Genomic DNA, 16,852 nt, shown 5'->3' with positions numbered 1-16,852 from the left:
AAGGTGTCTGCCTAAGCTGTGAAGCTGCAGTTTCCATTAGAGTAACAAATCCATGACAAAGTGAAGGAGATGCCCAGCTCTTCTTGTGAACAAGGCATACAGAGGTTGCCATGAAAATGTCAGCAAGCAAGAACAGTGGACACGCAAGAGATCACATTGACTCCCTGCACCATGAAAAGGAAATAACCACAGTATCTCAAACCCAGGTCTGGCAACCACTGATTTTCCCTCGCAATCACCGCACACACATCTTCATGGAAATATAGTGTCTCCTGGGTGGAAGCAAATGCTTATATGGGCCTGTCTTCGATCTCTTGTGCACTACTGTAAATAAGGAGTAACGTCACTGAAATCAGTGGAGCTGTACAAGTGTAGAACTAGTCTGAGAGGAGAATCAGGCCCATGGTATCGGCTCTGAGGGTGTCATGTCACAACCGCCCATGTCATTTTGACAGCATGTCAAAAGTCCCACTGTCAGCTGCACTGGAAAAAGAAAATCAGTGGAAAAATAAGGAATGCAATGTTATGAACACTCCATAAATGTCTTATAAATTAAGGTTGGAATTTCCAAAGTGCCTATGGACATTAGGAGCAGAAATCCTAATGAATTTCAATGGAACTTGTGCTCCTAATTTCCTTAGGCTCTTAAAATACCACTCTAAATATATACTTTTAAAAGGGAGAGGGAATGCATGTTTTATTCAGTCATCAGGGTGACCAACTCGTGACAATGGGAAAGATGAATTCACACCCAAAATAAAAGCTGTGTGAACCTCTAAAAGGAGGTATATTCCTCTTCTCTCTCTCCTCCATATTCAGACTCTCACCCAAGCTTATAAGCATCTGTATATCTGAGGGTACAATTCTCCCCAACCAAAATAATTCTCCTTGTGGGGTGGGAAAGAATCTTTTCTTGCAGACTGAAGCCAAAATTAGAGGCAAAAATATCCACTTTTATCTAAGGAAAACGAAGGAGGAAAATCTTATATTTGGAAAGCAAATTTCAAACAAAAGTCACCTCATCAAATGAGACCTGAGCCAATGGGAAAGAGGAGTAGAGAGACAGTTCCTGGAAAGAGAATGCATGTGTGCATGCTTGTATGAGATCAGCTGGAGTCTACCATCGAGGACAGCCCAAATGGGAAATACATCAAGACAGCTTGGCAGGCTCTGCAGAAGGGAACAGGAAACCTACATGCAGGTTCTGATCTGGTTAAGAATTAATTTAAAATTAACCCTCTTTCTAAGTTCATCTCAGATTGGGTAAATAAATGAAGCAAGAAGATAGCAGCTAACTCCCAGAGGTCTGGAAAGTTGCTCATTTCTTGGCCTCTTTGATGCCTGTCTTAACACTCCTTTCCCTATAACATTCACTCGTTCAAACTATTTTATGGAGGGGGGTGGGCGGAACTATATATGGTCACCACAAGCAGTCTCACCATGCAGTGATTTGCATTCCCACCATTAGGGCCTGATTGAAGGGAATGGAAAGGCTCCTGTTGATTTCAATCCTTCTTTCAGAAAGTCTCTAAATCCTTACTTGAAATTGGAAGCTTTATTCATAATCCAGTACTTAGCCATAACCCGGATGTCTCTGAGTTTTACTATTTTGAATAGGTGAGACTCTTACTTTGAAAGTTTGGGATCCAATGGGCTGCGGCTTAAAGGGGGTCAGCCATGTGTCATTAAAAACATGGAGAGAAGACAGAGTGGGCAATTGTTATTATTGTTAAAGAAATGTTTCGAAAGGTTAGTTTGCTCTGTTGCAGCTGAGGTCTTGCCTAAGGGGAAATGTATTTTTTTAAATCAAGGAAATATCTTTTCTAAACACACAGCACTTCTAATTTCACAATAAATGGTTCAATTTTACTGAAAAATAGCGAGAGAGAGAAATGGGGCACTGTTTCCGAACCCTCTCAAACTCCACATTGCTCCTAGCTACTTCCTTCTGACGGGTCGGTTTCTCTCTCTCTCTCTACCTCCTGCACTGGGAGTTGGCCAGACTTCCAAACTAGACCTCTCATCTGAAACTTGATCTTGCTGAGTTTGGGCCTCTGAATTTATACAGCTTATTGCACAAAATGATTGAATCTAGGTCAGAACACACTGACTGAATTGATTTAGCTATAGATATACTCCCCCACCCCTCGGAATAAAAAGTGAGGTCCTAAAATACCAGCCAGGAGTGCTATCAAAAACCTGAGAGTACTACTAGAATCCTAGGAGGCAGAGCAGGGGCTTGTGAGGGAATGCAACTTGCTTGTTTTATTATTGTACTCTACTCAAACTGCTGCTACAATTTGACTATTACTTGCAGCTTTGAGCATAGTGAGAAAAAAACCCATGACTTTTATGTTTTTTGCTAAGTTCTCCCCACATCCTTTCAGTGCCTTTCTGAAAAGATCCATGAGACTGTAGAGACTGGACTGTGAAAGGTCACAATCTCTTCATGATGCTGCAAAGCAGAGATGGGGAGGGATTGGTGATGACCTATTGATATGTATCAATAGCAACAATAAGCTTATTATAGGGCCTATCATCCTACAGGGTCCCAAAAAGCTTTCCAGACCATGGGAAAGAGCCACAGAATGTTCTGGGGGCCCTTGACTCACCTTATAATCAGTAGAAGTGATAGGTACTAAGCACTTACCATGAGGTGCTTTTCAGAATCAGGCCTAACAAAGGCACAGGAATCCCTTAATTCACCATGGAAGTGCATCCATAGTAATGCTAATGCAGTTTAGAGCAAGGACTATACTTGTGAGAGGCTAACTCCACTCCTTATTGGAGAATGCGTATAGAGCCAGCTGGCCACAATTCCATCTCATAACAGAGGAGGGAGGAAAAAGGAGTAGGAAATAATTTACTAACAGTGTCCCGTGTGGGTTAAATGTCCCATCCATCCTGGTCAATGAGAACACTGCTGTTTTTACCAACAACACAAAAGGGTCAGCAGAGTTCATTGGCCTTGCCCCTCCTATCTCCTTTTAACCTCTTGATCAGACCCACTGGAGCTGAAGTTGGTGGGTGGCTAGGGGAGGAGGCGGCGTGCTGACAGGCTCACCTCTGCTCTGCCGGGCTGTAGGTCTGTCCTCTCTGACAGCTGCTGATGGTGATGGGGTCGAAGTTGTGGAAGGAACGGAGGGCCACCCCAGAGATGGCCACATACGGGGAGCTGAAGCTAATGAGGACAGCCTGGGTGTGGTAGAAGGGGTGACTGAGGTCATGGATCACAGGGATAATCAGGGGATTGTTTCTGCAGCTCAGAACGTGGACACCTGTCAGAAGACACAAGACCGGGGAAGATGGGGGGGATCAGTACTTTGCACAATTACACCCACATGCCATCAGCACTTCAGAAGCATTCAGCCATTATGGAAAAGCTCTACAGAATTTAACAGTTAAAATACAGGAGGTTTTGGGAACCATCTCCTAAAATTTTACAGAGAAGTATATCTCTCCTGAAGAATCAGATAGGATGGTCCAAATAACCCAAAGAAAGGCTTCCATTCTCTCCAGTAATTTCTGTAGGTTTTTAGAATAATTTCTATTAAATCTTACTCCACTTCTATTAAACCCTATTAAAGCAGAAGCAACTATATTAAAGGCAATGGAGTTACACTACTATTAAAACAGCATAAGCAAGCAAACGATTAGACTTTTTGTGCTATGCACCGAAACATGTAACTGCACAAACAGAATGGGTAGCTTTGTGCAAAATGGGCAGTTTACCAGTGGTTTCTTTGCAGCTGTGTGCAATTCCCCACTGGATGCAGGACATACACCAGTTTGTTTGTTTGGTCATTTGATTTTTTTTTTTTTTTAAACAAAGTAGCTTCTTGCTTTTTCCAAACAGGACAATACTGTGCTGATGAGCCAGGGGAGAGATACAGGTGTGTGGTGGGAGAAAATGAGGTTTTAAAGGTGACCTTGAGGTGAAAATAAGCCAAAGATGCATGAAGTCTGTCCATTTCAGGGAGGTACTGTGCACCATCCTCAGAGATGCTGAGCACCTCTCTCATCCCATTAACTTCAGTAGGACAGGAGGACACTCAGTAGCTGCTCAGCACCTCCTGGGATCAGGCCACAGTACAGAAAGTCTGAACTTAATGGGCCAAATTCATTCTTGCAGTAACCCTACTGATTTCATTTGAGTTACCCCAGGAGCCAACTGGACTGCAACTCCATTCACTCCAATTTGTTGCACCAGCAATGAATGTTCAGCCCTTACTCCACTGACTTCAGAGCTGCATAAAGGATGAATTTGGCCCCAGGTCCATTCACCTCCCTGTAGTTCTACCAGCGATGGATTTGGCCCAGTGCCTTTGGTGACACCGATACACTGACAAATTTGAGACTAAATTCTCTTTGCGTGTTTAACTGGCTCAGAGATTCCCCCCACCCCCACCCCGTTCAGGTTTCTTGACTCAAGGTTGGGGGTGTGGGGATATTTTTTTTTCTTAGAAAGTGATTTCCAGTTAATTAAGACAGGCTTCTGATCATTCTCTTTAAACCTCTCTCTTTGAAACTGCCCTTTTTTATGTGTTGATCTCCTTGTCCTTCTTCCAGCAATAATAAATAAAATAAATAAATAATAATAATAAATAAAAGGCTTCTCTTCTCCTTTGGTTCCTATCTGACCCTGGCATAACCTCTCTGTCTGCTTGCCTCCCAGAGGTCTTTTGATATGAGCTCCCTGAGGAACGGTGCAGGTTTCGCACTTAGAAACAGGTGCAGTTAATTCGTAAATTGAGCCCCACTGGAATCCCAGGATTCCAAATCCCTTGGACGTTTCTGCTGTCTTTGATGGAAAGCCCCAAAGTCCTCACTGTTGGGCTGGTTATTCATTTTGATTCAACTCCTAGCAGTCAGGTATCTGCAACAAAACAGATCACTACCACGGGCGCTACTAATTGGTGCTTCAATTCCCAACAAAGGAAAATGGATTATGGACACGGAACTCTCTCTTTCTTCCCTAGACGGAGCCCATCCAAGACAGGACTAGGCCATACTGGGCAGACCCACATGGGTGAGAGCTATCTGCATGGCTGTCTAATCTATCTGGTTGCATGACTTATATTTTTCACATGCTGTCTTGGTAGGTAAAAATGCAATCCTCCTCACATTCTCTCCTAGGCAAGGCACCATGGACCCCTGACCTCATTTTTTACTAAGTCCAGAAGACACAATAAAAACATGTTCTAATAAATGTCGTGAAATCTGTTGTCTCTTTCTGCCTGTTATACCTAAGGCTCACTGTCTGTACATAAAAGGCCAGAAGGGGCAACTGTGACCATCTAGTCTGACCTCCTGTTTAACATATGACACAGAACTTCCCCGAAACAATTCCTCTAGGCTCCTTTCAATTTAGGTAGTTAGTCTGTCTTTATTCATGTAATAACACACCTCACAAAGGCACAGAATGGGCCTGATCCTGCAGTCAGTAAAACAGCCACTGACGTAAATGGTAGCTGAGTAAGAACTGCTGAGCTGAGTCTTACATATTTCTCCCTTCCATTCAGCTACAAAAAGCAACCTAACCTGGGGTGGTCCACGGGGCCTTTCCATGATGAAGAGAGTCCCTTGACTGTGAAGATTTGCAGGCATCAGTTTGGAGAGTGCCAAACTCATGTTGCAACTTCTTGCAAGATTTGCAAAACTTCGCCCTTGATCGCTGCTTCTCCTTTCTCTCTCCTGCGCCCTCTCAGTCTGTCTGTCTCTCCATATAGTTGTATGTTATCTGTTAGTTACCATGGTTAGCTCTTTCTCATTTATATTTAAGAAGGTGGCCACCATAGGAAGACTACAAGTCACTCTGCTGTGTAAGGAGAAGGATGCTGCTGACTTAAGGTGTGCTGTATACTCCGGGACTGTTGCTTAAGGAAACCCGCTCAGCTAGAGCAATGCGCTGGGCTTATCTGGATACATTTCATTCAGTGCTAAATGGGAGTCACCCACATAAATTTCTGTTTACTCTGCTGCGAGTGAACCCCTAGAGACTTGCCTTTGTTTCAGGCCCAGTTAATTTTGAGTGGGAAACCTGTCAAATATCCTTTCTCCTGCCCTGGTCTCCTTCCTCCTCCTCTCTACAGACAGAGAAGGGTAAGAAAATCCAGAAAAGGGGGAATGATTTAGGAGAGCGTCTGACAACAATAATAATTCCTCTGTACTCCAGCCATCAGAATACCTGCAAAGGCTACTCCTCCTCCCTGCCACACACACACACCTGGTGTATGGATAACAGCGGTGGCAAACGGGCTTCTTCAGGTTTTGGGGGCTGCAGCCTCAACAAAAGCCATCTGCAAAGGCTGCAGGGATGGCAGCAAGAGGCTTTATGATAAATATTCAGAAGGGCTCAGCTCCCATCATCAGGGCCAGAAGCTCAGAAGAACTCAGCACCCAACCTGCTACGGTCTTTTAAAAACCTCCCCATTGGAGCTCCTGGGTGATGAGCACTTTTGAAAATGTGGCCCTTATTTTGATGCCTACAGGGGAGCTGAGCACTTCAAGAATTCTAGCCCACTGTGATTAGTTACTGTGTAGTCTCAGTGGGCATGACAATACTTGACTAGCAGCACAGACTTGCAATAAACCCCAGCTCTTGGAGCTTGAAGTGGGTTCGTCTTCCTGCTGGCGCTCTACTCCAGCAACACCAGGCTGCTGGTGGGAAAGCTCAACAGCGGTACCGGCCTTCCTCTGAATTGGGGTGGAGCAAACAGAGGAAACCGATGGAAGAAGAAAGGCAAAGCTCATTGCAAAACTGTCTTACCAAGATCATGGTTTTGCTTCTTGGTGTCAAACAGTTGCACAGTGATCGTTTCCTGCTTCTGATCCAGGTAGTGTGTTCCATCAGTGACCAAGTGGACAATGATAGCAGCAGCCACCATGGGCTGAGAAAAATATGCCTGTGAGAAGGAAGCATAGCAAATCAGGCGCAGAATGGGTGTGGGTCATGGGTTTTTACGTTTTTAAGATACAATGTCTGAAGCATCACTTTTCAGTCGCAGTTCCTGTCACAAACCACACAAAAGTCTTCTTTTGTCCGTGCTCACAACGTTGTGGTTTTTAATTTTGCAAAAAAGGTAAGACAAAAAAAGGAAAGTCACTGCCCTGGTATGTGTGTATCTCTTACCTTGAGCCAGAAAATGGTCTGAGCCATATGGGAATATGGTAAGTTGGCTGTGCAGGGATACCAGGCATACTCAGACACCACATCGCTCAGGTCCATCACCTTGGTTCGGCATACCTGACCGACACAGGGGAAATGTAACAATGGATTCAGATTCAAGTATGAAATGGATATGACTGTCAAAAGAGGTGCTGGTGTCCATAAGAACTGAAAATGCTACTTTTAATACCATTAGGTTAATAGACATCATTATTTTTAGGTCATATACACCACTGGATTATTCCACAATGACACCATGAACAGGAACACCAGACTCATAGTGGCCCTGTGTTTGCCAAAAGAAAGTTTCCTTTTGTGATTAATTGTTTAAGGGTGGAGTCTTCAAAAGTGCCCAGTCTAACTTTGCTCCCATTGAAGTCAAAATACTAAAATAATAGATGGATGGAGAGATATTTGCAGTGTTGTTGTAGCCATATTAGTCCCAGGATATGAGAGACATAGTAGGTGAGGTGATATCTTTTATTAGATCATCCTCTGTTCGTGGAGGTCCCAGCTTTCGAGCTTTTGAAGCACTCCTTCCCTGGACCTGGAAAAGACTGGGTAGTTCGAAAGCTTGTAAAGAAGTTGGGCCAATAGAAGATATCATGTCACCTACTTCGCTTCTTAGATACATAGACAGATAGGATATTGTGGATGCAGCCAGCACTCTCTACACACTGTGTCTTTCTATTTAAACCCTGCATGTTACTGACAGTTACTAGCTGTCTCTCTCTTCAGGATGGCTACAGATGACCATGTGAAATTGAAAATACATGCCATCAGCATTGCCTCCACAACCTAACCTGAAATGGGCCCTGATAGGAAAATGGTAATCTTATTAATTAGTTTCTTTAATCAAAATCACCTTCTTCTCACATCTACAATTCATCCCATAGCATACAATTCCCATAGCAACCCATACAATTCCCATAGCATCCCATATAATTCATCCCCTGGTGAGGCAGAGGTGAAAATGAGATGGGATTATCTGCAAACCTCTCCATTCTGCTCAAGAACAAATACGGCATATCTGAAATGGTGGGACAGGTGAAAAGGGCTAGGAAGGGTACAGGGATTTAAGTGCATAAGAAATGCAGAGCACAGTCAGTATGGAAGACGTGAAAAATAATCTTCAGGAAATGACATGGATTTTCTCTTGCAATATCATAGCGAAGTGAAATAGTTTTTTAAATGTATATATGTAGCTGTGAATTATTAGCCCCCATAGTGCTGCCTCTGGAGAAAACTGAATGGAAGAACAGCAAAGCTGCAGTGCTTTGAACATTAAAACCACAACTGCATATGTAGGATGCCTTCCATTCAAGGATCTCAATGCCCTTTACTGATGCCCCTCTGCAAACTCAGCAACATTATTATCTGGAGAACACGAGGCACAGAGAGGTGAAGTGTTTTCCTCATGGTCACACAAGTTGGTAGCAGAGAGAAGAGTCCAAACCTGGAGGCCAAGGCACCTCGATTGTCTAAGGCCCTGACTCTGCAATTGGGACCACAAGTGCAGAGGTCTGCATTGGGCAGCGCTATGTTCCGTTGGGTGCAGTGGGGGGTCTGACTGCAAAAGTGGGGCCTCAACGGAGAGCTCCAAAGTCAATACATTGCAAATAGCCCATTCCCTGAAACTACACCACTGTTGTTGTTGTTTTTAAAACAGGAACTGAGCATATTACAAGAGCTATTTTGATAGTGAAAAATACAGTGTCCATTCAGTAATTGTGCACCGAACTCTGTTCCCGGTCTCGGCAGGCAAATGCTGAGAGTGCTTGGAATGCCTGGGAATGGAGCAATCGGATTGGCCAAAAGTGAGGTAATAGCTTCTATAATTTGAATCCCTAAAGGCCCAGCGCTGAGGAATCTATGCACAAAATATAAATCAGCTTTAATGGGCTGGAAGAAGATTTTTAGTTTTGTTTTTTTTTAAACAACTGGGACCAAGCTTCATTGAGGCTAGCCAGTGGATAGTGTTACATTTTACAACAGTGCAAGACTTTACATAAACTATCTTTGGCATTTGAAATCCAGTCCAACAATTCAACATGTATCATTTCACAATTCTCCTTTCTTGCATTTTCAGCAGCCTGTCTCTTGTTGGGAGCATGGGTTTTATTTTAATACTGTACCTATCCAGTTAGGAAATGTATCTTACCCACATCTGCAATTTAAATGGTCATAGAACTCTTTGACATGAACAAAGATCTCACTGCTTTTATATTGTTTTGTTCTTTTTCTTGTTTCTCTACTAACTATCAGCACAAAAAGCTGGTTGAGAGAAACAGGAGAGCTGGGGTTTGGCTCATTTTAAATGCCACTTAAAAGATGTGTGAGAACCAATATTAAAAACAGGCCCAGACCTTCACCAAAAATTTGAACAAAACCCAAAACAAACCATTGTTGAGGATCAGAAAAACTTTGATAACTTTTAAATAGCTAGTTTTCACTTTTTGTGAACTGTAGCTCTTTCTGGTTCTATCTGGGAACATAAGCAGAATCCTTAACATCTCACAAGAAAGTCTGCTCCTAGGAGATTTCTACTTCAATTTTGCAGACTCAGTAGATTTGGCTAGTTTGAAAAAGGTTCAGATAAGCACCCCAACCTTTTGAGGCTGACCTGTCACTACTTATGCAAACAACTCAGAACATTGCAGGGGGAGGGGGAGGGGTAAAGATCAAGGGGAAAGCTGTGATTGACAGGGGTCTGAGCAAATCTAATCCATGTGGTGTTAAGAATGGCTGCAGGAGTTGTACCATTGTTAAGGCTGGAGTTAGCAATTGATAACAAATTTCCCTAGTATGGTCAAGTTCCTTAAGGGTTGTGCCATAACACCTGATTAGATTAACTGTCCCACTCTCTGACAGATTTCACCATTTCAGTAGTCCTTCTAATGCACATGGTGAATGTATCCTTTCCTCAGTTCTAGCCAATTACTGATTGCCACAAAGCAACTGCAAAGTATCTCCATGAATTACTTGCTAGGAGCTTCCCCATGTTTCCCTTTCAAGCAGCCCTGCCAGAGTATGTGACGGCCAACAGCACCAAAGAGCTCTAGCTTCAGACCCTTATTACTAGAAGCCCAACAAGTTTAATCTACAAATGAGGGAACAATTCCCTATCTGACAGGGTTTCTGTGAGGATAAAATCCATGAAAGACAGAGAGGCACTCAGAGGATACCATGATGAGGCCTATAAACACATGAAGGATCTGCCTCTGCAAGCAAGCATGTGTCGGTCGTGTACCATTCAACCCAGCCAAGCAACCATTCAGCCCAGACAAAGCAACCCCCAAGTGAAGTCAAGCAAAGCTCCTATTTGCACTGATGGGACTCACCCCTACTTGAAACAGACAGAAGGAAAAATCTGCAATTAATAGCAGCTGAGCCTATCTATACCAGGAGTTTGAGTCAGTGCAGCTACCCAGGTAGGTGGCCTCAGATGGCTGTAAGTAGGGCAAATCTCCAGTGCATAGATAAGACCATAGTGTATGATCTGGTCTGTTCTCACTTCCTCCAAATCAAGCCTTGCTGCTGATCATCAGAGCTGCACCAGTGTCTCATCTGGTGACAATGAGCAGGGTGGCTTTCAGGTGAGACAGTTTAAAGTGCATGTAATGTTTACGTATACAATGCTGATATGTGGCATTGTGGTGTGTTGTTAAGGGCCCACTGCTTCCTGCTGTAGCAGGGGGCTGCGTTTCAGCACTGGCCAAAGCAATTCCTATTTGTAGGACTACAGTAATAAAATTGCTTTGGGATCCTTTGTGATGAAACATGCCGAACACAGTACTGTTTGCGAAAGAGCAAGCCCCAAATGAGTACAATGGGTTCCTCGGTTACAATTCACCGTGACAAGTATATTTGTGCTGGGACACAAAGTCCTGCACAGGAACTGTAGAAGGTGTGATGGATCTGCTAAGCAGGAAACTACGATTCCCAACAACCCCCTCCCCACAGCACATTCCCCCTCTCAGTGGGCCAGGTAGGAAGAGAGGCAGACACCCCATGAAAAGACCCTGAACCAGCATGAAGTTCAAGTGACCTGGAAACAGCAATGGCATGGCTAGCCAGGAGCTGCAGGGAAGAAAAACCCAGAGTGCACTGCATACAGAGTACGTTGCAGCAGAAGCTAAGGCCCAGGTGTGGAGCAGGGTGAGACTGTCAGACACTCAGCTGGGACTCATGCTGGAAGGGCAGAAGCTGGGCAGGGAGCTGGTGAAGAGGGGCCCCAATGCGAGAGACCAACACCACTAAGGGAGCCTGGCCTGGAAATCTGCAAACTTTGCATAGAATCTGGACTACAGAAGGCATCCCCAGGGAAGAGTATAAAAATATTGCTCGGGCATGCAGGAGTGAAATCAGGAAGGCCAAATCACACCTGGAGTTGCAGCTAGTAAGAGATGTTAAGAGTAACAAGAAGGATTTCTTCAGGTATGCTAGCAACAAAAAGAAAGTGAAGGAAAGTGTGGGCCCCTTACTGAATGAGGGAGGCAACCTAGTGACAGAGGATGTGGAAAAAGCTAATGTACTCAATGCTTTTTTTGCCTCTGTCTTCACGAACAAGGTCAGCTCCCAGACTGCTGCACTGGGCAGCACAGCATGGGTAGGAGGTAACCAGCCCTCTGTGAGGAAAGAAGTGGTTCAGGACTATTTAGAAAAGCTGGATGAGCACAGGTCCATGGGGCCGGATGCGCTGCATCCGAGAGTGCTAAAGGAGTTGGCGGATGTGATTGCAGAGCCATTGGTCATTATCTTTGAAAACTCATGGCGATCGGGGGAGGTCCTAGACGACTGGAAAAAGGCTAATGTAGTGCCCATCTTTAAAAAAGGGAAGAAGGAGGATCCTGGGAACTACAGGCCAGTCAGCCTCACCTCAGTCCCTGGAAAAATCATGGAGCAGGTCCTCAAGGAATCAATTCTGAAGCACTTAGAGGAGAGGAAAGTGATCAGGAACAGTCAGCATGGATTCACCAAGGGCAAGTCATGCCTGACTAATCTAATTGCCTTCTGTGACGAGATAACTGGCTCTGTGGATGAGGGAAAAGCGGTGGACGTGTTGTTCCTTGACTTTAGCACGGTCTCCCACAGTATTCTTGCCAGCAAGTTAAAGAAGTATGGGCTGGATGAATGGACTATAAGGTGGATAGAAAGCTGGCTAGATTGTCGGGTTCAACGGGTAGTGATCAATGGCTCCATGTCTAATTGGCAGCAAGTATCAAGTGGAGTGCCCCAAGGGTCGGTCCTGGGGCTGGTTTTGTTCAATATCTTCATTAATGATCTGGAGGATGGCGTGGATTGCATCCTCAGCAAGTTTGCAGATGACACTAAACTGGGAGGAGAGGTAGATACGCTGGAGGGTAGGGATAGGATACAGAGGGTCCTAGACAAATTAGAGGATTGGGCCAAAATAAATCTGATGAGGTTCAACAAGGATAAGTGCAGAGTCCTGCACGTAGAATGAAAGAATCCCATGCACCGCTACAGACTAGGGACCGAATGGCTTGGCAGCAGTTCTGCAGAAAAGGACCTAGGGGTGACAGTGGACGAGAAGCTGGATATGAGTAAACAATGTGCCCTTGTTGCCAAGAAGGCCAATGGCATTTTGGGATGTATAAGTAGGGGCATTGCCAGCAGATCGAGGGACGTGATCATTCCCCTCTATTCGACATTGGTGAGGCCTCATCTGGAGTACTGTGTCCAGTTTTGGGCCCCACACTACAAGAAGGATGTGAAAAAATTGGAGAGAGTCCAGGGGAGGGCAACAAAAATGATTAGGAGACTGGAACACATGATTTATGAGGAGAGGCTGAGGGAACTGGGATTGTTTAGTCTGTGGAAGAGAAGAATGAGGGGGGATTTGATAGCTGCTTTCAACTACCTGAAAGGGGGTTCCAAAGAGGATGGATCTAGACTGTTCTCAGCGGTAGCAGATGACAGAACGAGGACTAATGGTCTCAAGTTGCAGTGGGGGAGGTTTAGGTTGGATATTAGGAAAAACTTTTTCACTAAGAGGGTGGTGAAACACTGGAATGCGTTACCTAGGGAGGTGGTGGAATCTCCTTCCTTAGAAGTTTTTAAGGTCAGGCTTGACAAAGCCCTGGCTGGGATGATTTAGTTGGGGATGGGTCCTGCTCTGAGCAGGGGGTTGGACTAGATGACCTTCTGAGGTCCCTTCCAACCCTGATATTCTATGATTCCATGATTCCTACTCGCTTTGCATAGAAACTGGACTGCAGAAGACATCCCCAGTGACTAGCCCTGAAGAGCCTAAACCCTTGACTGGACAGCCCAGGGGCCCAAACAAGAACGGCTATTGCTCATTTTAGACTGTAACTGTTAAAGCCTCTGTACTTACAGTACCTGCCACCTTTCCCCTTCTTGCCAGCCCTAGTCAAACACCCTTTCACTTTAGCCATGGGTCTTAAGCTATGCCTGCACTGCAAAGAAAAGCCCCTTAGCCGAAGCCCTGCAAGTCTGAGTCAGCAAGCAACAAGCCAGCCGCAGGCTTCTAACTGCAGCGTGGACTTATTCTTAGTGGTTACTGGGACCCACCAGGGTTAGTGACTAAAAGGCCTAGTAGCTGAAGCGCCTTTAGCACTTGGCTCCGAGTCGTTGTACACCTGGCACACTATTGGTAACTTAGGGTATGTTTACAGAGCAACTAGACACCCGTGGTTGGCCCATGCCAGCCGACTCAAGGCTTGCAGGGCTTGGGCTGCAGGGTGGATTCGCTGCTGTGTAGACATCTGGGCTTGGACTGGAGCCTGGGCTCTGTGACGTTGCAAGGTGGGAGGGTCCCAGAGTTTGGGCTCGAGCCCGAGCCTGGACGTCTACACAGCAATGAAACAGCCCTGCAGCCCAAGCTCTGCAAGCCTGAGTTGGCTGACCTGGGCCAGCCATGGGTTTTTCTTTGCTGTATAGTACATAGTCCTTAGCGGTTTGGTTTACCCAGCGCTGAGCAGATATAATGATTGCAAAGGGCAGGAAAACCTTTTTGATCAACATATGACCTGCTGAAGGACCAACTGGATGCATTCGGTTCCTTTGGGAGCTAGCGAAAGAATTGCCACAAATAAATAATAATAATAATAATTAATAAAAACCAGCTCCATTCCTAAAGTTTCTAGCTGGCCTCACTGCAGAATGTTCTTTACATTCACCCCAGCAAATTTGTCTGCAGGCCAGCTTTGGAAAAGCGGTGCCAAAGAATCTCAAAGGCAGACTTAAAAAACATCGTTGCATATCCCTCCAAAATGAAATATTTAACCCTTTGATGTCAGAATTGGGGGTTGTCCTCCGCAGTCACCAAGAGGACATATTCTCCAGTATATATGTCTTTTTACTGACCTAGGATTAATTTCATCCAATAAAGCTACACACAGATGCAGCAGACAGTTTTCAGAAAGGCTCCTGCCTGCTTATTACCTAAAGCCAGGATGACTGCCACATATACCTGACATGATTTCCCTACTACTGCACAGTGGGTCCAGTCTGTACTAAAGGCTCCAAACTGCTGCTCTTTGCTCCTCATTTAAGCTAGGAAATGGGACTTGTGGGTTACAGGAAGGTGAAACTGTCTAAACTAGTGATGAGTGAATCATTAAAAGGGTCAGAGTTTGGGTTCAAACAAACACCCAATAATCTGGCAGTTTATCTGAACTATCCAAACCTCAGGAGTCTGCAAAGCTGTGATGGCAATCTCACAGGAACAGGCTTACTCATGAGGTACCCAGCAATTCAGTTTCAATTCCAGTCCAGAAATACCCAAAGAACAGCCTTTCTCCTGGTGAGGAGAACCTTTAGTTCTTGTCCTGTTCTGAACTAAGAAGTACTGAGGCAAAGTTTATCTGAACATCATAGAAAGTCAGCAAAGGCTCAGTTCTAGTTTGCTTGTAAACCTCCAGCTGAAGATTGAGGGTTATTTTATTCAGACTATTCAGTCCATTACAAATCTGTGCTACCCTGGCCTATTTCTCTTGTACGTTCCCCTGCGTTTTCACAGAGCTGGGGCAAAGGGAGAAAAACCCGCAGCATGGCCACTGTCCTTTGCGCCAAAGAACTGTATGCAGCTCATCAACAGTCCGCTTAATTCACTGGAGGCTGTTCCACCCTCTGGGTGAACACACTGATTCTATATTACTCCCAGATTCTGTTGGCTCAGGAGCAAGATGAAATTTCATCTGTCAATTTCACCAATGTAACTAAGAATTGAATTTGGCACTGGGACTGGGAATCAAACCTATGTCTTCTGCACAGCAGTACAAAGTCCTAGCACCAGACTGCTGAGCCAGTTCTCAACAAGAATAGTTTCCATTTGAATCTGGTGCAGCCGATGGCATCTGTGGCTTGAAAGTTACTGTGCAATTGGTCTGTCAATACATACTCTCACTGCTGTCTTGGTTGATTGCCCCTTTGATCCATATTCTAGCAGTTTTCCTAGTGATGAATCCCAGTTTTCCATTGCAGGGTTTTGTTTTGTTTTTTGGTTAATTGAAATGTGATCTTTACACATGTTCAAACACTGTTACGGGTCTCACTTGCATTGCTTTCAGAGTTGTGTTACTGCACTGGCTTCCCTGGAGTGACTTCTGAATTGTACTAGTGTAACTGAGATGTGGATAAGTGCCCTTTATGTTAACAGCAACAACAATGATAGTATTTGTTCTTATGGGAAAATGGCATTATGAAGTGTACTGTATATAAATAGAGATTATGAAAAAGCAGTATCTAATTAGCAGATCCTCCACGGCTGTAAAGTGGTGTAGCTTCACAGAAGTCCACTGGGGTTATATTGATTTACATCTGCTGAGGATCTGGCCCTGGCTGTAAGAGTGTCTGAAATAACTACATGACTCAAGGTGTTATTAATTACGGCCTTATGTAAAATGTGGTTATTTCACTTCCAAAAGGTTTGTGTGAACATTGTGTTTGTTTTTTTAATCCATTTTGGTTTGCACATTCTGAGCTTTGCTTTGTCTTTCTGGTTCTAATGTACCCCCAAACTCAAAGCAAATTCATTAAAAACTTAATGAATTTCAAATCAAAATCACATGAAACCATGAACTTCATCTGGTATCAATACAAAACCATAACTTAGTCCAGATTGGCTCAGAACCGGGCCCAAATTGGCCTGGATCCACACCCAAGTGTTCACAAGAGGTGAGTGATCTTTGCCGAACCTTTCAGCAAAGCTCATTTGAGTTCTGAATTTGTAATAAAACCCCAAACCTGGTGATTTTGCATTAGTCAGAGATTCATTGCAAACATTTCATTCAGCCCTACTCAGTCACTAAAAAAATTAAAATTGCAATAACCTTGTTTAATAAATTCAGTTATGCCACATGCCAGAATTTCTTGGTTAGCTAGAGGCACCCAAGTGTGATGCACTAGTACCCTGCACCTTATGCAATCATTTACATTAGTGCAAAGTGAGTGTAGGTGTAAGTAAATGATGGCACAAAGTGCAAAGCAACAGAGAATCTGAACTCATCTGAAGCATGGGGGTATCCCGTGTAACACAATTTTGCCATGTGTTCCTGTTTATATATATCACAGGGTTACTGTTTATTTAACACAGTACTTTGGAATAAAGCGGTTGCATTGAAATAGTTGCATCACCTATGCTAGCGCTGTTAGGAGCTGTTCTAGTGTGACAGTTCTGGTAACTAGAGGGTAAAT

General features: G+C 44.3%; 1 protein-coding gene across 5 annotated transcripts in view; it reads right to left on the bottom strand.

The window, feature by feature from the left end:
* The window catches only part of PAPPA (pappalysin 1), a 228,109-nt gene that overhangs the window by 66,905 nt on the left and 144,352 nt on the right, over positions 1–16,852 (bottom strand). For all 5 annotated transcript variants that reach the window (XM_073313934.1, XM_073313936.1, XM_073313935.1 and 2 more), the window contains 3 exons: positions 7,133–7,246; positions 6,770–6,905; positions 3,065–3,278 (listed from right to left, as the gene is read on the bottom strand). In XM_073313934.1, the coding sequence (XP_073170035.1) occupies positions 3,065–3,278; positions 6,770–6,905; positions 7,133–7,246 (464 nt within the window). The remainder of the gene's footprint in view (positions 1–3,064; positions 3,279–6,769; positions 6,906–7,132; positions 7,247–16,852) is intronic.

The sequence above is a fragment of the Lepidochelys kempii genome, chromosome 16 (assembly GCF_965140265.1).
Source record: "Lepidochelys kempii isolate rLepKem1 chromosome 16, rLepKem1.hap2, whole genome shotgun sequence".
Taxonomy (NCBI): domain Eukaryota; kingdom Metazoa; phylum Chordata; order Testudines; family Cheloniidae; genus Lepidochelys; species Lepidochelys kempii.
The sequence above is the reverse complement of the archived record's forward strand: the minus strand, read 5'-3'. Positions and strand labels throughout refer to the sequence as shown.